The sequence below is a fragment of the Prunus avium genome, chromosome 8, assembly GCF_965620075.1.
Source record: "Prunus avium chromosome 8, drPruAviu1.hap1.1, whole genome shotgun sequence".
Classification (NCBI taxonomy): domain Eukaryota; kingdom Viridiplantae; phylum Streptophyta; class Magnoliopsida; order Rosales; family Rosaceae; genus Prunus; species Prunus avium.
In genome coordinates, this window is record NC_142291.1 from 34,920,075 (window position 1) to 34,944,466 (window position 24,392).

The 24,392-nt window shown below is 37.7% G+C and overlaps 3 protein-coding genes and 1 pseudogene across 4 annotated transcripts; 2 read left to right on the top strand and 2 right to left on the bottom strand.

The window, feature by feature from the left end:
* Positions 1 to 7,333: 7,333 nt before the first annotated feature.
* On the top strand, positions 7,334 to 12,126 carry LOC110754657 (disease resistance protein RPV1-like). Of its 2 annotated transcripts, none has more exons than XM_021955758.2 (4): positions 7,334 to 8,109; positions 10,374 to 11,304; positions 11,455 to 11,538; positions 11,704 to 11,916. In XM_021955758.2, the coding sequence occupies exons 1-4, from the start codon at positions 7,607 to 7,609 to the stop codon at positions 11,779 to 11,781; spliced, it is 1,596 nt and encodes a 531-aa protein (XP_021811450.2). In that variant the 5' UTR covers positions 7,334 to 7,606; the 3' UTR covers positions 11,782 to 11,916. The 2 variants fall into 2 exon arrangements, with proteins under 2 accessions (XP_021811450.2, XP_021811449.2); XM_021955757.2 differs by having other exon boundaries at positions 7,336 to 8,109; positions 11,646 to 12,126.
* Positions 12,127 to 12,171: 45 nt separating this feature from the next.
* LOC110754658 (putative carboxylesterase 2 pseudogene) lies at positions 12,172 to 13,541 on the bottom strand (annotated as a pseudogene).
* A 5,637-nt stretch (positions 13,542 to 19,178) lies between these two features.
* LOC110754683 (ribulose bisphosphate carboxylase/oxygenase activase 1, chloroplastic-like) lies at positions 19,179 to 20,324 on the top strand. The gene is made up of 4 exons (XM_088245883.1): positions 19,179 to 19,266; positions 19,378 to 19,473; positions 19,754 to 20,035; positions 20,209 to 20,324. Exons 1-4 carry the CDS (start codon positions 19,179 to 19,181, stop codon positions 20,322 to 20,324), a joined length of 582 nt encoding a protein of 193 aa, XP_088102009.1.
* Positions 20,325 to 20,781: 457 nt separating this feature from the next.
* LOC110754671 (uncharacterized) lies at positions 20,782 to 23,591 on the bottom strand. Its single transcript, XM_088246138.1, has 4 exons — positions 23,249 to 23,591; positions 22,760 to 23,017; positions 21,653 to 22,603; positions 20,782 to 21,241 (listed from the first exon to the last, which is right to left on the bottom strand). Exons 1-4 carry the CDS (start codon positions 23,358 to 23,360, stop codon positions 21,198 to 21,200), a joined length of 1,365 nt encoding a protein of 454 aa, XP_088102264.1. The 5' UTR covers positions 23,361 to 23,591; the 3' UTR covers positions 20,782 to 21,197.
* Between the last annotated feature and the right edge of the window lie 801 nt (positions 23,592 to 24,392).

The following is a 24,392-nucleotide window of genomic DNA, read 5'->3' on the forward strand; positions in this document are numbered from 1 at the left end:
AACTGTGCTCCACGCGGTCTCCGCTACCAATTTGGGCATGCGATTACTGGCGAGGACAAGGGAGTGTGCCGCGATGAGCGAGGAAATAGCTTCCTTGAAGGCTATGGTGGCGGACTTGCAGAAGCGGCTCTACTGTGCCAATCAGCACGTGGAAGCACTGCAGAGGAAAAATGAGGACTATGTCGAGCTGTTGCAGATTCTGCAAGTAAGAGAAAATAGAGGCAAGCCATGATGATGATGAAGATGAAGAAGAAGAAGAAGAAGAAGAAGTTTTTTTTTTTTTTTTTTTTTTTTTTTTTGTTTTGTTTTTAATGCAGCGTTTGAAATAAAAATGTGTTTTAACACTCAGAAATAAACTAACTAACCATACCACGTAAATAAATAAATAAACTAACTTAACAAAACAAAAACAAAGACTATACATAAAAGAAAACAAAGAAAATAAATAAATAAATAAAACTTAATTTAAAAACACACGAATATACAAGCAACTCACGGATGACCAGTTAAGGGCCTCAGAAAACACAGCCAGGGGATCCGGGAAGGTTGGAGGGGTCACAATGGTCCCGCTTAAAACCCAAACTTCTTAGACACCGAAGGTGTCGCCTAAAGAACTCCTAGACACTGTATTGACGGAAGTGCTTACTGGAGTTACCAAAAGTTAGCTCATATGAAAAATAATTTTTTATTTTTTTTTAATAAATTTTTTAAAGATATTCTCGTAAGAAAAAGAAACAAAAACAAATTAAGATAAATAAAACAACAAACCATAAACGAAAATGAACTAAGTACTCTAAACAAACTCAAACAAACTCAATAAATTGTTGTACTAAAAGAAACAAACCAAGAAACCAAAGAAAAAAAAAACAGCACTTTCTATCACCTATTTATCACCATTTGGACAGATTCGTTTCTATGTTTTTCAGCTTCGACCTCTGTTCAGTTTTTAGGCTATAACTTTCCAACCGTAAGTTCAAATTTTACGTTCTTTATATGGTTGGATTCAGCATAGAAAAACAAAGAACTCAACGCGGACCAAAAGGCAAAAACAACTACGAAAATAAACAGAATTCAAAGAAGAGAAAGGATTGAAATGCTCCCCCTTGAAGCGATTAGGTCGAGCATGGATGCACTTGGAGGTCGCGACTTCTCCCATTGCTCCACACTTCCCATTCTTATGATTGAGGTTGCCATCTCTCTCCATTTATTATTGAGCTATAATAAATTGCTAAAACAAACACACAAACTTGAAATGGAATTAAAAGGATTAGGAAATAAAAACTAAAATGAAAAGGAAAATCAACACAAGTCCAATTCCATGCTTCAAAGCAACAAGCACCAATGGGTTGTGTAAGCTGGGACTTAAACCCAGTTCTCTTGCTTGTTGGGCAATTGTCCTTTTCTGTTGGACTACAAACACAATTTGTCCATTAACGTCATTAACTTTAAAACTTGAAATTGTTCAGTTAAGAAAAAAAATAAAATAAAGTAGGAAAGCCAAATAGAATCAAACAATGTTACCGATCCCCGGCAACGGCGCCAAAAACTTGTTGTGTAGATACAGCTGCACCAAAATGGATTCAGTTGCATCCTCAACTTGTGATACTCGCAAGTGCACGAGCCGTTCGGTAGTATAGCGTATGTAAGTGCGAGGTCGATTCCACAGGGATTGGTGATTGAATGATCCAATTTAGTTTCCCTACACAAAATAGAAACAAAAACAAAGAACATAAAACAAGGAAGAAAGAAATAAGTAACTCAAGCAAATAAGTTCCCAAGTTCAATTTAGATTAATGGATTGATTCTAGCTAAAGTATGATTAAGCCATGGTCTGTGGTCATAACCTTGTGTTCCTAATTCCCTAATTTGATCATTTGTTGTCTAACCTAAAATTAAGCATTAGGAACCCATTAAGCATAGAAGAACATTTTAAACAACCAAGCATGTATCTAATCCCTGTTGTCGAATGTCCATACATACTCTTCCTATTCATAGTTCAATTCGAATTAAAGCATGGTGTATACTCTTAATTCAAACCAAGATAGCTAACATGCAAGCCTAAATGGTGATCAATCATTCAAACTAGCATATTAACTTATAAGCATAATGAATAAGAACAAAAACCATAATTGAAACTTGGAAACTAATTCAACTTGAAAACTTAAGAAAAGAATTTACATAACAAAGAAAAATAAATTACAACTAAGAAAACATTAAGGAAACTAAGAGAACTTTGAGGAAGAAAGGAAGTGTTTGAGAACTTTGAGGAGGGAGAAGAAAGTGTTTGGGAACTTTAGAGAATTTTGGAAGAACATGTGTTTGAGAGCTTTGAGGATTTTGGAAGGGAATGTGTTTAAGACATGGGGAATTTGGAAGAGACTGTTTGAGAACTTGGAGGATTTGGAGAAGAAAGTAGAGAGGTGTTTTGAGAGCTTTGTGGATTTTGGAAGAGAGTGTTTAGGAACTTTGAGAATTTGGAAGAGAGTGGTTGAGAACTTGGAGGATGTTTGTGAACTTGGAGAATTTGAGAACTTAGGGAAGGAAGAGAAATGTGTTTGTGAAGTGTTTGAGACATGGAGACTTTTGGAAGAGAAGGGAAGTAGAGAGATGTTTGAGAACTTTGAGGATTTTGGAAGAACATGTGTTTGAAAGCTTTAGAGAATTTGATGAAGGAAATGGGAGAAGTGTTTGGGAAGTGTTTGGAGAAGAGAGTATTTGAAGAATTTAGAAGAAGAGAAAGGAAAAGTGTTTGATATTTAGTACAAAGAAAATTTAATAGAATGATCTTATTACAACAATTGAGAACTACAAAGGGAAACTAAGAGAATTTGAGGGAGAGAAGGGAAGGGAGCTCTAGAGAAGTGCTTGAGAGCTCCCCCCCTTGGGGTGTGTTTACAAGCTTGGGAAACCTCACTATATATAGGCCTAAGGAAGCTGAAAATCTGAATTAAGTATGGCTAATGCATACAACACTTGTTTTATAAAATCTGAAATGGTTGATGCACTTCACTAATGCATACAACACTTGCATTATAAAATCTGAAATGGTTGATGCACTTCACTAATAAATCCCACCAGCAGCCCTAGCTCATCTTCATGTCACCATGACCAAGCTTCCAACCAGAAATGATAGCTCATACCTAGCTCACCATGACCAAGCATCCAACCAGCACATGCTGAGGTCAGCATGACCAGCAACTTCAAGGGCTTACAACTTGGGCTTCTCTTAAGCAAATGATGACTTTAAGCACTCCAAATTGAAGTTCAGAATGTCTTCTTTCCAGCCATATATCATTTGGGCCAATCCAAGGTCGGAAGAGAAAGTTAAGGCCAAAACAAATTGCTAACTCATTTTGCGCGCTGATAAAATCCATCCTGAGCATGGCTCTGTGTTTGCTAGGTAACAGACTCCATATTTATCCAATGGGGCTGAATTTTGGATATGTTATATTACACACCCATTGGAACAACGTTCATGAAGAATGTGGCCTCATCCGAGCTATGTAGGTTGCTGAAACAAAGCTTGCAATATGACCTACGAAACTGGGCTGGCAGGGGACTGTAGCCAAAATTGAGTTTGTCTTTAAACTCTTCATCCATTCATCCAAATTAGGCCCTAACATGCATGGATTGCATCATTTACTATCCAAAGCCATCATTATTACCTAAAGCTCAATGAACTGAAAGATAAACACAAAAAGGATTAAAAACACAAGTTTAACTCAAAAACATAACCAAATCATAAGCTAGAAGGGTACAAAATGATATGTAAATATGCACCGATCAGTTTTGCAGACTAAAATTGGGCCTTTCATTTGTCCTGTTTGTTTACTATTCAGAAGAGGAGATGAAGAGGCTCCTCTTGAGCGGTAAAGACATAGATAGAAGTAGGTGTGGACACGGTCCGGTTTGGTCCGGTTTCACCTTCAAATCACAGCTGAACCAATTAAACTTTCACGGTTCAGTGTGGTTCGATTTGAGCTAAAATCAAAATGAAAACCAAATCAAACCAAACCATTCATATCTGGTTTGATGCGGTTTAGTTCGGCCGATTTAGGCATAAAAGAAAACATCATTTTCTCCATGTCACAGAACATGTTCATTCTCAAGTTCCCTAATATCAAAGAAGTGAGGAAAAAACTGACGAAAGAAAAGAAGCTGCAAGCAATAATAATTATTACAGAACATGATTCTCAAAGAAATACAATCCTATTGTGCTTAATTATACGTTATTACAAATCATGATTTTAAAAACAGTGACATATAGTTTCTTAATTATATCAGATTCTTGTTCCAATTTAACTCTCCAACTCCAGCTCTGCTGATTAATAATAATAAAAAGCGTAAATGCAAACAAATAATCATCATAGAAAATTCTATCCTTGCAATTAAGGACCAGCGAAACTTCAAGTCAATTTGGCAAGCTTTTTTTTTTTTGGTCAAGGTAATTCATTTCATAAAAATGAAAGGGATTACACAGCCAGAAAAATAAAAATAAAAACCAGCCCAACACTAATAGGTACAAGGCCTCAGCCCAACAGAAATAAAAAACCCTAAAATAAACATCTAGCCCAAAACCAAAACAAAGGAAGAACCCTAGATCTCTGAGAAGCTACAGCCGCCACTGCCTCCTTGCCACGCCGCCGTCGCAAAACCACAACCGCCAGAGATGGGTAACCAGTAACCAGACAAACCATTGCTTAGAACGGAGAATGGTGGTGGACAAACCACCCACGCAAAGAGCGCTACCATAATCCTAGAAGCTAGTGCAAAGAGCACTTTTGAAGCATCCTCATCCATGGAGCCGAGGAGCAGTGGCTGGTGGTTGAGATCTCGGGTCGGGACACAACCGTAGGGAATATGTGAAGGACACCGTAACAGAGAAGGGGCAAGGAATGTAGAGGTGAGAAGAGTAGATTGAAGAACAACATCTATGGGTGGGGAAGAAAGAGGAGAGTGGAAGTACAGATTTGGGTTTTCCAAATTTGGGCATAATTTAGGGAAATTTAAGGTGAGGGTGAAGAGAAAAAAGTAGAGAAATTCAGACATAGGGAAAGGAGTTGGAGAGGAGAAGAGGTAAACCCAAACAAAGAAGTAAACATAAACTCTCACAGAGGAGAGAGAGGGAGGAAGTGGGAAGGAGAGTGGGGGAGAGGAACTCAGAAGGGGAGAGGAACTCAGAAGAGGGGAGGAGGACCTAAGGCCTCCTCCCCAAAGCGGCGCTGCAACAGGTTTCAAAAGAGGGGCTAGGGTTAGAGGGGGAACGACACTCACCCTTATGTAATCAATCAGTCAATTTGGCAAGCTTCCTGTCAATTTGCCATTAAATCTAGTTATCGCCCTTAAATTTTATCCTTGCAATAAAGTGCCACATAGACATTTAACGGCTAGAAATAACATCTCACCTCACTCCAACCGAATTGTCAAAGCTGATGTGGAATGAAGGCTGGAGGTTCAGCTGTTACTTTTGACATCCCAAAAGCAAGATGTCAAATGAATATTTTATTATTTTTTTAAAGACAGCTGGTTATTACTTTCATTTATTATTTTCCTTTTTTATTATTTTTCTTCTTTATCTTGAATGATTTGACTATTACAATAATTATTTATTTGACATATTGGGTGGAGTGTAAAACTATGTAAATGTCAAATTGTCACATCAGCCATCAAATTTAAATTTGATGTTTGGTATTTGACATATCCCTTGGAGATGCTCTAAAGTATGGATATATACATCAAGTTGTCAATTTGTTTTTTTTTTATATCTTATTAATAAAATACTATCGCTCTTTTGTCAAAAAAAAAACACGATGTAATTAATATTAAAGTTTAATGAAATTTTACAACATCTATTAAATTGGTAATGTGGCAAGCAAAAAAGCGGTCTCTGCTCTGTATAGCTTTAACTTGGATTCAACATAGATGATGCAACACCACCCATCCCTTAGCATTTGGAGCGGTCGATATTAAACCAGTGCAAGATTTTAATATTCAGTTTATAAACAGTTCTTACTTGAGCATTGCCCTTGTATTTCCAATGTTCTAAAATATTCTTTCTTTGCCCTCTTAAGCTAAATAACCATCTATGAAAGTGAAAGAGCTATCTATTTATGGACTGGCATAATCAAATGGCATTGCATATATACTTGTACATAGTAAATAACTATTTAATATTGCTCCAAGTTCCATCTTCATCAAGAGATAATATTTGTTGACATTTTGATCAATAAAGAAGTGATTGGAAAAACAATATTGAGTTATTTCTACATGCACTGCATTCAGACGGATATAAAGAGCTATTTTTCTAATTAAATTGTCATTGATGACATTTAATTTTTAAACTCCCGATCTTTCCAAAATGATCACTAATTAAATAATAATCAATCTTAATTCAACGTGCAAAAATATTTCCAAACAAAAGATGTAAATAAAGGAAAACTGAGAAAGGGGATGTTGTGGAACTTTTATGTATTGATTACGTGTTTGCATGCAGATTTTGGAATTAAAATAATTAATTGCTGGTGTAATATGGATTATTCCGTTGGATGACTTGGATTTTTCCTTATCTACGTTCCCGGTACACCACGTGGCTGGTGTACCATCCACTAGACGGAGGACATGTGGAATATTTTCAATGCAGCCCGCCCACATGTCATAAAAAATAATGCATTAAGTTTGAGAGTAATTCCACATGTACTAGGTTTATTGGATGGTACACTAGCCACGTAGTGTACTAGGAACATTTAAAAATTTCTCGTTCCCCACCACAACTCCCACCACCGCGTCATTTCAACAAGTCTAAGTCCTTTTCAATTAGAAATAGGTATGCACTTAATTCAATCAATTCAGACAGAGGAAAAGAATGTCCACTTAATCCAATCAATTCATACAGAAGAAAAAAAAAATGCACTTAATTAATTTCATGTACGGCTTTTATTGCTTGAGAAAAGTTTTGAATGGCGATACCAATAATAAACTCAAGGTGTATTGTTTTCACACTGCAAATTACTAAAGTCAAGAACTCACAATCACAGAAATTCCATCCTTGAAAGTAAGAACCACTGTTGTCAATTCGAAGCAGGGGCGGAGCTATTCATAGGCCTGAGATGGCCTGGCCCCCCACCATCTTCTCACCTCTTTGAACGTATAAAGAGTATAGTATAGATTGCACAAAAAATCCCATAGTTTTAAGCTTGTGGCCCCCCCAAATATTAAACTCTACCTCCGCCACTAATTCGAAGGAAAGAAAAAAGTGGTTCTGGTAAATTACATATATGCAATTTGTGATATTTCCAATTAAAAAGACCAAGGAACTCCAAGTCAATTTGCTAATCACTCTGGATGCTACTGCCCTGCCCCTCTGTTCAAGTCAACATCATATGTGTGGAAACCGAAGGTAAGGTAGACCGAAAGTAGTAGGACTTTGTCGTATTTACTTAGCTTGAAATTCAGGCACGTTGAAGGTACCAGGAAACTGCTTCTCAAGTATCTGTGGTGCCCAGCAAGAGGCCGCCCATATATATAACTTGAGAAGCTCTTTGGCCGCCTGACCACGATTCGTAACTCTTTTCCCCTGTTGTACCTTATCCGACACCCATCAAATATTATGGCTTTAATCACCAGTGAATCAGTATCCCCTTCCTCTTCTTCTTCCACCAATTCTTGGAGAAATGATGTCTTTATCAGTTATAGATCTGCAGATACACGCTACAATTTTACAGACCACTTGTACAGCAATTTGCAACAGAAGGGAATTAAAACCTTCATGGATACTGACTATAAGAGAGGGGAACAAATGTCACCAGCACTTTTCGAAGAAATTGAAGGGTCGAAGATTTCTATCATCGTATTCTCCGAAAACTATGGATCCTCGCCCTGGTGCTTGGATGAACTCGTCCATATCCTTGATTGTAAAAGATCAAAGCAACAGATGGTTATGCCAATTTTTTACAAAGTGAAACCCTCGCATGTGAGAAAGCAATTGGGCACTTTTGGTAAAGCATTTGTCGACCATGAACGCATATTCATTAATGGCATGGAGGAGGTGATGACATGGAGGGATGCTCTTACGGAAGCAGCAGATTTGCACGGGTGGATTTTAGAGGATGGGTATATTTCTAACCACTTAATTACTATAGCTATATATTTGAGGCCGGTTATCTTAACTTTTTACTTCTTTTTTTGGTTGGAATATCTTTATTTATTTATTTATTTTACTTATTCCCCATTCTCCCATTCCCTTTCTGTTTTTTCACCCACAGAAGACGCTCTCTACCCCTCTCTCTCTATGCAAATTCAAAAACCAACAAATTGAAAAGACAAAAAAAAGATTTTTTATTTAAATCCCGCACTTCTCTTTGTTCACCCCAACACTTAAAATCATTGAGCTGTAAGTTTTATTATTATGTAAACCCCACTATCTTCCTATTACAAACTATAGAAAAAGGCATATATCTAAACTGAATAGTTGGGGAAAAAGATGAAGAAGGCCCCCATATTTTTCGAGAAGAAGAAGGTCCTTGTGCTTGCCGTAAGACATGCAAACTCGCTAACTATTACAGTATATTGTTTATTGTCAATGGAAAGAGATCCTAGACCAAATAAAGATTTTTAAAGAGGTAGGCTCCTCAACGTTTTACATCTTTAAAGAGGAGTAATCTAGCAATAGGATGTAGAGGAGTTTGTATTTTTCTAAAACTTAATATGAAAAGTGGTGGGGTGTGTGGGATTTAAATAAAAAATCTCAAAAAACATTCGAACAGTGTCAGACTTTGGGGGTTTGCGTATTTGTACGAAAACCAAATTCGAACACTGCAAATTCATGGGGGAGAAGAAATCTACTCACCGCACCCTACCACTCCAGTATACCACCCCTCGGCCGAACCATAAAGGCCAGATCTGGCCTTCCTCATTCCCATCCCCCCATATTCATCACCGACAACCCAATACCCACAAAATCGAATTCGCCCCCTCTTTCCGGGCACCCCATCAGGGGCGGCCCTGGGGTGGCGCAAGTGGCGCCACCGCACAGGGCCCCCGATTCTTGAGGGCCCCGAAAAAAAATTTCTTATATTATATATATATATTATTATTATAAGAAATGTATATATACTATAGCATGCTAATTGTTTGCATAAAAGCGTATGTGGTCGAGTTGGCTTTCTAGCGCGCCTCTACTTAACAGAGGTGCCAGAGTTCAATTCTTATTGAAGTCAATCAATTGCCTTTTTATATTTTTTTTAGCATTATAACAAGCTTTACATAATTATAAAATAAATAGAAAATAGAAACACCTTTAAAAAACGGGAAACATCGAAGGTAACCACCAAACGGAGTATATATATCCCCCAAAGACTTTCTACTCCTCCCCTATAGTTCTTAAAAGAAAAAAAAAAGTTTTCTCCTCTAAGAAAAGTACTTTCTTCATTCAAAACAAAACAAAAAAAGCTTCATGACTTCTTCTTTCTCTTAAACTATGATTTTCTAGTAAGTAATCATCATCATTCATCAATCTCTCTTGGTTCTTTTTTCAATCCTTTGAAATTTTTTGTTATTATTTCAATTTCAAGAATTTCAACACTAAAAAGAGAAAACCCTAATTCCTAAATTCATAAAGACCACTCAAAATCAAATAGGCATATTCAAATCTCAATTCAAATTCAGGTATGCATCTAAATTTCAATCTATATATTACATGACTTATTTTATTAAATTATTATCATGTTGATGATTGGTTATATGAGAACATAGTTTTTAGAAATATTTATCTATTTCCTGTTGGGGTTTTCTTCCAGGTTATAGGGTTTTGGAATTTTTCTTTGTAATCTAAACATGCCACCTACTAGAAAATACGTTTCTGGATATACAAAACGACTTAGTTAGTCATTACATGTTTATTGATGGTGACTTTTAGTTCTAAAAAAAAATTGTTTATGACATTAAGTTATGGCAAATTTTTATTTATAGTATTTTTCGTATTAGATTATGTGAGGCCCCAATTTAAGTTTCGCACAGGGCCCTCAAAATCTCAGGGACGGCCCTGCACCCCATCAACTCGAACTCGCCTCTATTTCGAAAAACAAATTCTCGACTCCTCTGTTTGCAAATTCAAAAGTAAAATATTGAAAACAAAGAATAAATTCAATCTAGATAATGAATTTTCTCTTTGTGGCATAAGTTGTATCCGGTTAGAGAGAGAGAGAGAGAAGGCTAGGACTCAAACCTGAACCTTGCATGTTGTTTGGCTAGCACTTACTCCAAACCACTACACTAATGGGTGATTTAATTTGCATGTTATTTGGCTCCTTTAAACATACATATCAATTAAATTCCATTACTTTTCATGTTTTTTTATAAATATTTTATTCTGACAGGAGCGAGTCCAAATTTATCAATGACATCGTTGAAGAGATTTCATTGCAAGTATTAAATCGTACATATTTGCATGTGGCAAAGTACCCAGTTGGTATAGAGTCTCGTTTGCAAGATATGCGTGATTTTTTAGGTGCTGATGTAGATGATGTTCGCATGGTAGGTATATGGGGGATTAGGGGAATAGGTAAGACAACAATTGCCAAAGCAGTTTATAATTCAATTGCCCATAAGTTTGAAGGTAGTTGTTTTCTGGAAAATGTTAGAGAAAACTCAGCGGCACCTAGAGGCCTGCTCCAACAACAGAAGACTCTTCTTTATGAGATTCTAGGGGGAAAAGAATTGGAGGTGACAAGCGTTGATAAAGGTATCAATGTAATAAAGCAAAGGTTGAGTCATAAAAAGGTTCTCTTAATGCTTGATGATGTGGATCAATTGGACCAATTAAACAAATTAATTGGAAGGTCTGATTGGCTTGGTTTGGGTAGTAGAATTATCATAACAACAAGATACAAGCATTTGCTGGCGTCTCATCAAGTTGACGTAACGTATGAGGTCAAGGAACTAGATCCTTATGAAGCTTTTGAGCTCTTCAGCTATAATGCCTACCCGGAAAAAGGACTTCCAGATGATTATAAGAAACTTGCAGTAAGTCTAGTAGAATATGCTAAGGGGATCCCATTAGCTCTCACGGTTACTGGTTCGCTTCTATGTGGTAGAAGTATAGATGAGTGGCAAGCAGTATTGGATTGTTACAGAAGAGCTCCTGCCCTGGATACTGATGAAATCCTCAAAATAACCAAAAATGCTCTAGAACATCCGGAGAAAGTATCCATGGAAACTGCCCTCTTGAGGATTGAAGAACAACATGTTCAAATGCATGACTTGCAAGAAGAAATGCGTATAGAAACTGCTCGACAGGATGTTAACATTGTAAGTAGAATATAATCATATATATACAATTGCATATATGTTGCCAAGAAACAAATGAGTTTGCCTTGCAGTTACCTGAAAGCACTTTCATTTTATTTGATAAGGAACTTGCATTTGTTAATAGCTTAGTTGCTAGCTTTTTCATACCAGGGAACAATTGGAATTCAACGTCAAGAAAGTTTGCCTGAGCAACCAGATGGGATATTGTCTAGTGCTAAAAGCTTCTTAAGTAAGGTGCAAACTCTACAACTTTCTTAGCACCTCTCGATCAGTTTCTTATAATTTTTCTCTTGCAAGATATATCTCTTAAACTTTAATTGAACTACTAATTTCTTTTGTAGGCATTTTCAGCGGAGTGGATGTTTTTAATCGTTAGCCTGATGCTTGAGATCTTTTCAGGTATATGTGATCAGCTTTCCTCCCCACGAAAGCCCCTCTATGAACTCTTTGGTATGGGGCTGGCTATTATATCTCTAGCCACTTGCATCTGGGAATTCATTCACAAAGGCAGAAGAGGAAAAGTTGAATTTGGCAAGTGCGGAAAATTGCTGTGGTGGTTTTATTGTCCGTGTTCAGGCACCCTTTATGGTACTTTCCCTGAGATTTGTGGACTAATTTATGCAATCACTCAGTGGGCTTCCTCCATGGTTCAGTTTTTGTGCGTGCTTCAGCATGAGGACAATCCTTTCAAAGTAAACATTTTGCCTGTCCTCTTTCTTGTGTGTTTGGTTGTTTCAAAATTAATTCGGAATGCAAGGGGCAGTACAACCAGTGACATGAAATTGGAAGCCATTGCTGTTGACCCTTGAGCTGGACTACGAACTTGTAATGTCTTTGTAACTTTGCAGCTTAAAAGATTGTGTTTGTCAGGCCCAGCAAAATTTTGACGTGCATGCAGTTTAGCCAAAAATTAATATATACACGACTCAAACCTGTGAAATTGATGTTTTCCCAGCAAATAAAAATCAAGGCGCTACTAATTCAGCTTTGCAAATATGCTCATATTCTATTACAATGACAAATCTTTAGATGACATAGAAATTTCAAAACACACCCAAGCCCAACCCCTAGTCCTGATTTATGAAAGAAACCACCTTTTTTACCATCTCCACAGCCTTGTCACAACTTGGGTTGAACAAATGGAACACGTGGTCCTCCCCTTAACTTTCCACAATCTCAACCACCCCACCCCACCCACTCTTTTTCAATGCTTCATAGTAAGCCCAAGCCCTGTCCCTGAAAAAGTCCTTCTCAGCCACAAAAACCAACACCCTCCCACACCCAATCTCCCCCAATTTCGGATCCTTGCCCGGGTTCACTCTCGGGTCGTTCAGCCCACTACACGCCTGAAAAAATAACCTCAAGCAGCTTATTGGGCTTTTCGTTCCCAAAATACGCCCCACTCAGCCCATGGACTCCGGCCCGATGTACCACGTGGTTCGTAAGGGTGGCCCCGGCACTGTCCCCGCCCACGAAAACACGGTCAAAGTCAACATAATCGTTGAGCCAGGTTTCGGGCCCATTGGAGTGCTTCCCATGAGTCTTCATACGCAACAGGGAGTGGGTGCTCAGGGGCCCGCCTATAGTGCACAGACAAAACGACGACGTTTGCTTCGGATGTTAGCAAAGCGGCGTGGCTGTGGTAGAGAGGAGAGTAGGGGGACTCGATGACGAAAGCGCCGCCGTGGATGAAAACAAGGAGGGGGAGCTTCCGAGTCGGGTCGGGGAGTTTGGGAAGGGAGATGCGTGCGGAGAGTCCGGATTCGAGCGAGAGGACGATGTCTTTGGATCGGACCCCGGTTTCAGGGTCGGTGGAGGGCGGGACGACTTCGGTGCCTTTAAGTCTTTCGACGCGGCCGTCTTTGTAGATTCGGAAGAGGGTCGGGAACTGGAATGAGATATCGGGTGAGGAGGCATTTGAGTCCATCGGAGATGAGGAATGAGAATTGTTGTGTAAAAACTGAAAGACTTGTGATTGTTATTTTGGGTTTTATGAAAGAGAATTATTGCGGATTATATACTTTGATATTTTATGAAATTAACCAACCATTTCTTGGCAGCTAAAGCAGAGGCTTATGCCGGTATTTGGGGTTGTTGAACTGCTGAAAGCAATGATTATCTTCTTGTCTTAAACACGTCCGCCAATCCAACGGGGGTTGAGCTTGAGACTTTTTATTTTAGGGGTAAAATAGGGATTTTAAAACTCGTTGGGTTGGGGGGAAGAGGAAAAGTGTTGGGTCCAAATAGAAACACCCATCGTTTAATTCATTTTATTTGTAATAAAAGATGTTTTTTATTTATTTAATGATGATACAAAAATAGAGTTGATGTAATGGGCACATATGTCTTTTGGGTAATTAATTATTATTATTATTATTTTTTTAAATCAAACATTATATTACTTGTAAAATAAATATTAACTTACTCATGATACTAACACAATAATAAAAATATTATGTAATACACATTTAAAAATTGAAAGAAAATCATTATCTTCGCGTAATACTAGTTAAACTTTCAGTTAAGTGTGAGTCAAGTAATCTATTCATTTCTGGTTGGGTTGGAATCATTCTAAAATTGTTAACCCTAATCTGTTTTGCAACAACCACATGAAAAACCCTTCGCACGTGTATACGCATGTATGTGTAGTTTATTCATAGTTATTAGAAGCATTATATATATAAACACACACATGTATACATATGTAAGTCAATATACTATGCTTATAAGTAATATCCCATTAGAAACCTCATATTATACTCTAACTAATTAACGATGAATAGCAAACCAAATAAATCCCTGAGCTCTGAAGCACCATAGATCAGCACTATCAGGACCATCAGCAGCACCGAACTTGAAATTCTGTCTTTGCACAACGCTCTCCCATCCATCTGTTAAAGCGTATCCAGCAAGAATTCCAAACTTAACTAAACTCAACTCAGTCGTACGGTTCGGCTCTTCTAGCAACTTAACTCTAATTTTACTATTTGGCTCATAATTTTCATTCAACAATATGTGCTCGTTTTCATCATTCAAAAATTTGTGCTCGGCTTCAGTGAGAACGTTGCGCTCGTGGGGTAGCCCTATTAGTAGCTTAGGGCTCGTTACATCGCATAAACTAAACGTAATTCTGGCAATACACGTTACTCTGTTAACTCCCATATTGCTAATGGAAGTCTTCATAGCTTGAGGCATGTTACGTATACTCGCCAAGGTTCTCATATTCCTAGCTTGTGGCATGTTAGGCGGCAAGCCTGGATTGGCCATCTTGGGTTCTTGGTTGAGAGTAGCTTAACTGTGAGAAAAGATTGTGGTAGATGTTTGCCCTACATCATGCACTCCTATTTATATTAGACTAGCATGTCCACGTGCGCTTCTATTTATATAAGACTAGTCTCTCCACATGCACTCCTATTTATATTAGACTAGCCTCTCCGCATGCGCATGAGAGATTTATTTTCTTAATTAGGTGTCATAAGTTTTTATTTTTTTTAATCACGTGTCATAAGTTTTTTAAATTTATTTGAATCACGTGTCATCAAGGTTTTCTAAAAATAAGCTACAAAAATATGTTTTATTTTTTAAATTTTTTTTAGGACCTTTCCTATTGAGAGAGGCAATAGTATACTAAACTCACATACACTATACGGATACTAGCATTCGAACCCAGAACCTTGTTTGAGGGAGTAAATACTCCAAACCACTACACTAGTAGATCATTTGCTAGTACTTAAACAAAAACAAAATAAATATTTAATGATGAGTGATTAAGAAAAAAACTCTTTTAGCACAAAATTAAAAAAATCTTTTTTGGAGAGCCCTCACATGCGTGGAAGAGCTCGTGGAGAGGCTATAATAGAGATTTGAAAACTTAGTTTTCAAGTAACTTAAATATTTGGAATATATATATGCTTACTTTGGAGATGAGACATGAGAATTGCTATGTGTGTTTGATACTGAGAATTGCTGTGAGTGTTTGATACTGAAGGCCTTGTTCTTTTTTTGGTTTTGGGTTTTATAAAAGAGAGTGCGAATTGAATGCTTCGTTTCAAGTTGGGTAACATAATAAAATGAAATTGTTGCATATAAATATAATAGTGAAATTGGCTAAAATAGCCATTTTTCACCATTTCTATTCTAAAAGGAAAAAAGTCATTTTTGATCCCTATAGTGTACCACTTTTATTACTTTGGTCCTTATAGTTTCAATTTGATCAATTTTGCCCCTGTAGTTTCAATTTTGAGTAATTCAAGGACAATCCTCAATTTTTTGTTAAATTACTCTAATATGAAGGGGCATTTTGGTCCAACTTACAGCCCCTCCACAACCACCCCCACAAAAACCTAGCAGCCCCTACCGAACCACCTTCTCTCATCCCTCCTCCTCCTCCCCCTCCCCACCCAACCTCCTCCTTCTCCTCCTAATTCAACCCACTCCCTCTCCTATAGCCACGACCCAACCACCTCGACAATCACCTTATACCCTCCCTCCACAACCACATTTTCCCTTCACTCTCTCTCTCTCTCTCTCTCTCTCTCTCTCTCTAAACTAATTACATGCATTGCCTAAAACCTCTCATCATGAACTCAAGATAAAGTAGGGGCTTGAGACTTGAAAGCATAAGAAAAACTACATTAGGGATTGCTTGGGTGGTGGAGGGGATCCAAGATTGGACCGAAATGCCCCTCCATATTAAAGTAATTTGACAAAAAATTGGGGATTGTCCTTGAATTGCTCGGAATTGAAACTATAGGGACAAAATTGATCAAATTGAAATGACAGTGACCAAAGTGGTAAAAGTAGCAAACTACAAGGACCAAAAATGACTTTTTGCCATTCTAAAATAGCCCCCTTACATTAAAAAGGTATTATGGGGACAACAAAAAGACATTGTATGAAGCAGTAGCTATTATAGAATAAAAATTCTGAAAAGGGCTATTTTAGCAAAAACCCCAATATAATGTGGTGATGATTTGTTCATTAGTTATGAAATCAACCATTTCTTGGCAGCAATGCAGAGCCTGTGGTCGGTTTTTGTTGGAAAGCTGAAAGCAATGCAATACTGGTCAATGTATTCATGATACATAAATACTTGAACAGAAAAGTCATTTCAATATAATGTCCATTTTAGTCATTATACACCACTCACAAAATACCTTATTGCAGTTTACCTTTCCTCAATTAATTGTGTTGATTTCTTATTATACCATTGAATGTTTTTTTTTTTTTTTCCAAATTAGCGACATTTAATGTTCTTATTTCTTTTATAATCAATTTAGTTTCTCTGTATTCTTTTGGCTTGAAATTTTCGCTTATGGGCCTAAAAGGGAGTGGGCCATTCAGAATGTAAAAGAGAGTTGGAAGATAAAAGGCTTGTTGGGCCTTGGGGAACATTTGTGCTCATAACGAGCAGTCATGAAGAGACCGACTCTTCACGAAGTGTTTGCCTCACCGCGAGAGAGCAAGTAGCAAGACCTACTCAGGTGTGATCCAAAAAAAAAAAAAAAAGACCTACTCAGTTTAGAATAATATTCTTTTTTGGCCTGGTTCCTTTTTGCATATTTTGTGGAGGAATAATTCTAAGCTCTTACCTTCTGCAGGTTAATTATGTTGGAAAAACTGCTAACAGTTACGACACTGGTTATCAGCTTAATGGGAGTGCGTATGTTATCTCCAAAATACATAATTAACTGAACACTAGTAAATTACCTGTAGATGTAACAGAGGCGGGAATTTGGAATTCTGGTGGGGGGTTGTCACATGGAAGCTCTGCCCGACTTTGGTTCATTGCCTGTTTTACCCCACAGTCCTATAGTTATGACCATCTTTGATGTGTTATCGGAGCGATTGAACGAGTCTCATGTTTGGAAGTTGGATTTGCTGAATGTGTGTCCCATCCAAGAAAAGAGGTTGTATCCGAAGACATGGAAAGAGATGTTTTTATGTCAGCAACAGAAGCCCAAGCTCATGTTTATTACATTAGCTAAAACTTATTTGTTCTTGTTCATTCCTATCACAACAAGATGGACTTTACCTGGTGTGCCTACCTGCATCAAGACTGCAGCCACTGGTGTGCCTGATTCATGGAATGAGCTTCTTTATGCACTATTCCTTAAACCTGAATCTCTCAGCACATCTTCCTGACGATAATTATAATAGTGCTCCAATGTACAAAGGGAAAATGAATGGAACATTTTGCTTCCACAATAACCAGCAAAATTCTGACATGAATCGGTCAGTCTATACCCTTGGTTTGTTCAACCATGCTCTGCTCAAGCATTTGAGGGGTTTTACTTAACAAGGGGAAGATTGGAAAGGAGGTGAAATTGTAATTTGACCCTCCGAGTCTTGATGACTGCTATCAATACGCTAACAGGTAAAGTGAAGATGAATTAAGTGGTGATAATTCACAAATGGTTTTGGTTATTTTCACAGAATGTAATCATACAAAAAATGAAAAAGGTTTATAGTCCTTGAGGATATTAGAGCGTGTTCTTGTATCAGGAGACACAATTCAATCATCAATTTTTTGTACTTGTAATATCTTTGAGCCAATAAATGTGTTTGCCTGTCAAGTCATGCATGTGTTTTGCCTTTATCATTTCTTCTTTCTTCATGGAATAAATGTACCAAAAACCAATCAGTGCACTGATATCTTCATGTCCGACAGGCACAAAACCATGAATGCATTCTCCAAAAGGAAAGAAAGGATTGAAATATGAAATTAATTACTATTTACCGGCATAGCTCTCTGCCGATGAAATTTCGTCGGGAGATGTTTTTATATATATATGAACTTAGTATCTTTAGGTCAATAAATTTTTTTTTTAAAATTTCTTTTCAGTAATTAATTTAATTACTTTCATTAGTAATTATTTTCTAACTATTATTTCTCTAGTGAATAATTAGTATTAAATATTTTAATTAACATCATAAATGATATTACTTAATAAATAGTATTTAGTTTTTAAAATTTTTGAATTTAACAAAATTATTAAATACTAATTATTCACTAAGTAAACAATAATTAAAGTAATTAAAAAAGAGAAATTCAGATTATGGTATTTATAAAGTATAGCCGCGCGGCTGTAGTTTTAAAATATTCTATTTGTGGACTATAGCCGCTCGGCTATACTCTTTAAATAAATAAATAAATAAATTGTGCCGCCTAGGCGCTATGCGGGTGCTTTTAAATAAAAGAAATAGTATAGCCGCGCGCCTATACTCTTTAAATATCTAATGGGTGCCTTTTGGTTTTTTAAATTTTTTCTCCCTGATTTTCCTTTGTCGATAAGACTAGTCCAAAGCATTATCCATTACGTTTAGGCCATTACTAAGGTATAGCTATTGTTCCCTTTTGATTTTTTACTTTTCCAGAGTTATTACTCGTATAAAGAATTTAGCATTTTGCCATTTAATACTCGTATTATACACGTACATACGTATTTTTCAATAATACTTTCGTTTTCCGTATATGTCTTAAAGACTCGGTATAATGAAAGCAAACATATAATACACATACGCACGTATTTTAATGATTATTTAATATCAAAGAACAAAAAACAAAGTCCACAAAATAATTCAAAACTACCATTTACCAAGTAATTTACGAAATCAGTAAAATATTTAAATACTCACTAAAGAAATAATAATTAAAACATAATTACTAAATAAAGTAATTAAAAAAAGACTAAGGTATTACTTAATTACATGTATTCAATTAAAGAAGTTGGAGAACTTTTATTTATTCCAGATAATCAATACAAAATAATAATAGCCCGGAGTGGACTATCCGAAGTCGAGCAACATAGTCAACCCCATGAAGAACATGAAAGTCAGAACATAAGAGAGGCTGCCTGAACCATGCCATACCCATGGCAAAGGATGAGATACATCTACTCATGAAACCCATGCCATACCCAAGGCAAAGGAAAAAGCAATGGAGCCACACACAGGCCAAAGGTGGCTGTGGCCTCCCAATTCTCATGAATTCCATTAAGTTTTTTATATAAAACTTGGAAATCGGTATGAAATTTCATATCTTTTTCAGCTATTGGCCCCCCTAACATTTAGACTGGATTGGGGTTTGCACGGGAATCTTCAAGCCTGACAATGTTAGTGCGGATGATGTTGTTAAGATTGTTGACACATTCCCTGGTCAATCTATTGGTAAGTATAGCTAAAAAGCTTGGTGTTTTGGAATTTCCAACACTTTTCTTGATAAGAATTTTAAGTATAAAGCAGGAAAGGTCTTCAACAATCCATAGAGACTCTTCTGTTGTAGTAGCTTTTGCATATACTTTGGGAATGTGTTGGCCATGCTATTTATATTTCTTGAGTAACTAATCTATTAGAAATGTGATCAGTAAATATGATCCCTATAGTATTACTCGATTAGCGACTTGGTTGAAAATACGATCATGCTAACTTGTTATATGCCACACTGCAGACTTCTTCGGTGCTCTAAGGGCTCGAGTTTACGATGATGAAGTGAGGAAGTGGGTATCAGGTGTTGGGGTAGATGGCATTGGGAAGAAGCTTGTGAACTCAAAAGAAGGTCCCCCAACTTTTGAACAGCCTAAAATGACAGTGGAGAAGCTCCTTCACTATGGTCAAATGCTGGTTCAGGAGCAGGACAATGTGAAGAGAGTTCAACTGGCTGACAAGTACTTGAGTGATGCAGCGCTTGGAGATGCAAACCAGGACTCCATTAAGAGAGGAGAATTCTATGGTTAGCACACTTTGTCTTAACTCAATAACCTTAGAGGCACCAACTTATGTCCCAACTTTTTAAATCTCAAGTGATGTGGCGGAATTTCATTTGTTTAAATTTGGGGCAGATTTTCCTTACCAAATCTGAACTATAGGAGTTTGTTCAAGTTTTCTGTAAATTTTTTGATGCAGGCAGCAAGGCAGCCCAACAAATTAATGTACCTGTCCCTGAAGGCTGTACGGATCCATCAGCTGCAAACTTTGACCCAACAGCAAGGAGTGACAATGGTAGTTGTCAATATGAGTAAATGGGGAGTTGGAAGAAATAATGATATTGCTTGCTTCCTGGTTTCTTATCTTCTCTTGTAATATACACTTGTATTTTATTGGGGATTAATGCTTTGTTTTTATTTAATGATTAAATTAGCTATTAATGCTATATTATTTATTCTCTCTCACCCATTCATCCATGCCACTTGATAAGGCTCGTAGGCTTAATGCCATTGTTTTTTTGTTTTTTTATTTTGATATTGGAAAGGAGGGATCGAACCTAAAACCTCAAGTGCAAGGGTAAACGCTCTTAACTACTAAGCTACAAGCAACTTGCGGCTAAATTCCATTGTTATTATCCTCAGACTTGTTTATCTGCACCCATTATCTAAATTATAGTTTTAGAATCATGAAATATAAAAATCTAACTAGAGCCCACACAACAAACATAAACAGAAAGAGAGGAAAAGGAAGGAAGAGGAGAGGGTGTGATATATATTTTATTTATCTTTTTGGTTTGATTTTTGCGTGGTACAATTGTTCAAATCGAATCATCCAGCCACACAAACAGAAAACAAGTCCTTTGATCTTATGCAGCCGGAAACCAAAACAAGAAGAATTGTAAATTTAAGATTATCAGTGAAATTTTCTCTTCATCTCTTGTGCCCTATGTGATTGCTAACTTTCAAAAATGTAAATGTAAATTAGTATGGAAGATTGTTCACAGAGCTTCTGTGAAATTATTTTCATCAACACTTGTCAACTTCTGGAGCTGCAAAATTTGTTTATTGGCAACAATACAAAGCTTACACAAACATTGTAAATGATGTTTGGGAACCACTTATTGATGCGTAGAAACTTGTACAAAAGCCCAGAGTATTACTTCTTTATCAACAGTTGCTTTCCACTTTTCAGTTACTCTGTAGTATCCTTCCCTTATTTTCTTCCTCGACGACTGCAATGCATAATAATAGATCTCCATGAGGATAAATCATTTCAAAAAGATGAAAATAAAAGAAACTACAAGATATAACTTAATACTGTGTCAAGTATAGAATCTATAGCTGGCCCTGATGACCGTGGCCCTTCACAGATATTCTTGGCCCGTGTATAAGATTTTTGAACTGAATCACCATCAATCTCCATTTATTCATCAACCGAACTTTATAACTAAGGGAAATGTTCTTACCAGACAGTGTGACATGTTATTTGGACCGTTAATCAGAGATGGATTCTTATTTTAATATGTGATGCCAGATTAACGGTTTTACAACATAACATGCCAAAGAATCATTAACCTTATAACTTAATCTATCACTTTGCACTTCGTAGAATTGAATAATGAAGGAAATACCATGGAAGTTACCTTCATATGCATTGGTAGAGACCGGAATGCGAGGTGATGAGGCCTTGGCTGATTGTGAGCGTGGTGATGATGAGGTCATGGCTGGTTGTGAGCTTGGTGATGTCGTCATGGCTGATTGTGAGGTAGTAGTTTTGGGCGACTCATCGTTCCGAAGCAAGGAAGTTATAGCCCCTTTCACCTTTCCCACCATGCCAACATCACTACCAGGACTTGTCCTTGGACTCATTACATCGGATATCACTCTTGATAGTGCTCTCTCATCTTCCCCTGGCTCAAACTTTTGAGCCAAATACTCCTTCACAGAAACACCCTTATCCCATATTTGGTCACTGCTACCAGCATGCTTTCCACCTTGTGGAGCTGCTGGGGCTGACAAAGGTTGCGGAGCCTCTGAGGCTGCCAAGGTTTGTTGAGCTGCCTGGGATGAAGATTTTTTTGGAGCTGATACTGCTAAAGAAGTGTGAGGAGCTTCCAAGGATTCATTGTTTTCTGAAGGTGTTGGGGCCGCAACAGTGAGACCTACCTTTGAGGCAATGGCGTGGGTTGCATCAGCTACTGCAGCAGGGGCTGAAACAGTGAGACCTTCTATCTTTGAGGCAATGGCATGGGTTGTATCTGATACTGTGGCATAGGCTGGTCCTAACTTCTCAGTGACAGTTTCAGTTATTGTCTTCTTAGGACTAGGAGGCTTTACAGTTTCAGCTACTGACTTGCTAGGACTAGGAGGCTTCTTGGCCACAGTTTCGGTGACTGTCTCGTTAGGACTAAGAGACTTCACGGCTGCAGTTTCGGTTGCTGTCTTGTTAGGACTAAGAGGCTTCTCCTTATCTTGTTCAGCATCTTGATTGACACTACTTGGCAAAACATGCTTCTCAGAAATCACAGGAACTGCTCTGGGATGTAGTTTTGCGGTCTCCTTGTATCCCTCAGGTGCCAGCTCTGATTCATACACTGCAAATGAAATGAAACTATTAAAGAGGGGATCGGTGGACGATTTGGAAGCCACAAAGAAATGGTTGGCGTTACTCCCCAAAGGGTAAACAAGCAGAGAAAATTTAGAAACAGATATGTTATGCATAATGAAATCTTGAAGATACTAATTATTACTTGGGGCTCCTAGATATTCAGCATCTTGCTCTTCGTCTTCATGCTCATTCATGCTTGCACCCAAAGTAGGGGTGCTGTTATCACCTTCCATATGCTTCTTCTTGTGACTGAGTGAGTGCCGCAGTTTCTTGGCCTTCTCTTTCACCTTAGTGAGAACAGATTTCTTGTGATGGTGTCCGTGATCGTCTTCTTGATCATGGTGCCCAAGCGGAGATGATGAGGATGAGGATGCTGGTGATGACTTTAAAGCTTCACCTCCTGGACAGCAAAAATGGGTTAGAAGAATATGTGTAATTATCAGAAAAGAGTTTCAGACACATGTTCTGGCAAGGCATGGTGCCTTGGCTGATTGACATGTTCGACACATGGCTATATACAACCGGTTACACTTAATATTTTCTCATATCTTGGTGCGACCCTGCTACAATCCAAATATCTGTACCATGTTCACTGGTGGAGAAGAAGTTACAGTAAGATGGCATTGGATACCTCGAAGATAATGTTCCATAGTTGGGCTTGTACTGGTAGTAAGTTTTTTTGGCTCATGGGTGGTAGTAGTTTCAGAGTCGCCATGTCTTTGCACACGTTCAAGTTGAGCCATTGATCTGCAATTCACAATTGAGGGTCTCCTTAGGCTGCCTCTGTTGTTGAGACAACTCTGATATTTGTATGGGGTTCTTGCATTTTCTTCCGGGGTTCTTGCCAAGACAACGAACAGGGTTCACAGGTCAATTGGTTAATTTGTTAGTGGGCTCCATTTTTACACGTGGCAAGAGAAGGTACTAAGTTTAGCTTGCTGCTTGCAACTCAGTAATGATTATTTCCTGAAATAGCGATTGACTAGGCCAGGAGCAACCATCTTCCTCTTCCTTAGCCTTGTGTCTTGGGACAGTATTGGTATTGCAAGAGAAACATGTAACTGATCCCATCATAATTGGATTTTCTTTTTTGAGGCTCTTTAGAAATTGAAAATGAAAGAAAGAAATTGAAAATTGGATTTCCTTCTGTCAAAAGCTGAAAACATAAACCTATCCTTTTTGTTGACTGCTTTTGCCGTTGTCCTCTTTGTTGACTCAAATCCAACTATATCGCATCCTCCAAATAGTTTTATGCATAACAATTTCAGATATTGTTTATAACCTTATGTTATTTATTTTTATTTTTTTGGTCAACAAAGATATCATAAAAGCCAAACGGCAAAGGCCCAAAGGGGAGCCAAACCCAACCAAACAAACAGGACAGACACACCAAACCAAAGAACTAAAAACATCAAAAGAACAAACCAAACGAAAAAACCACATAACAGAGGATAAAGCACCAGGCGAAGGGCAAGGAAGACCATCCCGAGATAAAATATGAACTAGAGAGGATGGAGGTCGCACAAGCCACGACTCCAAGCACATCCCCTTCCTGGCAAGGGAGGCAACGGCATCCGCAGACCAATTCGCTTCACGGGTCACCCATGCCCAATTCAGATTTGTGAAATAGGCTTTAAGAAACCTAATATCCTTAAGGATAGGATACAACTCCCAATTACTGGAAGAAACATCCCCTGAATAGAAGTAATAGCCACTTGAGAATCAGATTCCACCACAACATCAACCAAATTCAACTCTTTAGCTCTCAAAAGACC

Excerpts from the sequence above, each read along its gene's own strand:
- LOC110754657 (XM_021955757.2), top strand. The coding sequence starts at position 7,607 with ATGGCTTTAATCACCAGTGAATCAGTATCCCCTTCCTCTTCTTCTTCC. Across the intron at positions 8,110-10,373 it reads GGGTGGATTTTAGAGGATGG|GAGCGAGTCCAAATTTATCA; the intron begins GTATATTTCTAA and ends TTATTCTGACAG. Across the intron at positions 11,539-11,645 it reads CTAAAAGCTTCTTAAGTAAG|GCATTTTCAGCGGAGTGGAT; the intron begins GTGCAAACTCTA and ends TTTCTTTTGTAG.
- LOC110754671 (XM_088246138.1), bottom strand. The coding sequence starts at position 23,360 with ATGGCTCAACTTGAACGTGTGCAAAGACATGGCGACTCTGAAACTACT. Across the intron at positions 23,018-23,248 it reads TATGGAACATTATCTTCGAG|GAGGTGAAGCTTTAAAGTCA; the intron begins GTATCCAATGCC and ends TTTGCTGTCCAG. Across the intron at positions 22,604-22,759 it reads TGAATATCTAGGAGCCCCAA|TGTATGAATCAGAGCTGGCA; the intron begins GTAATAATTAGT and ends TTTCATTTGCAG.
- LOC110754683 (XM_088245883.1), top strand. The coding sequence starts at position 19,179 with ATGGCAAAGGATGAGATACATCTACTCATGAAACCCATGCCATACCCA. Across the intron at positions 19,474-19,753 it reads ATTCCCTGGTCAATCTATTG|ACTTCTTCGGTGCTCTAAGG; the intron begins GTAAGTATAGCT and ends GCCACACTGCAG. Across the intron at positions 20,036-20,208 it reads TAAGAGAGGAGAATTCTATG|GCAGCAAGGCAGCCCAACAA; the intron begins GTTAGCACACTT and ends TTTTTGATGCAG.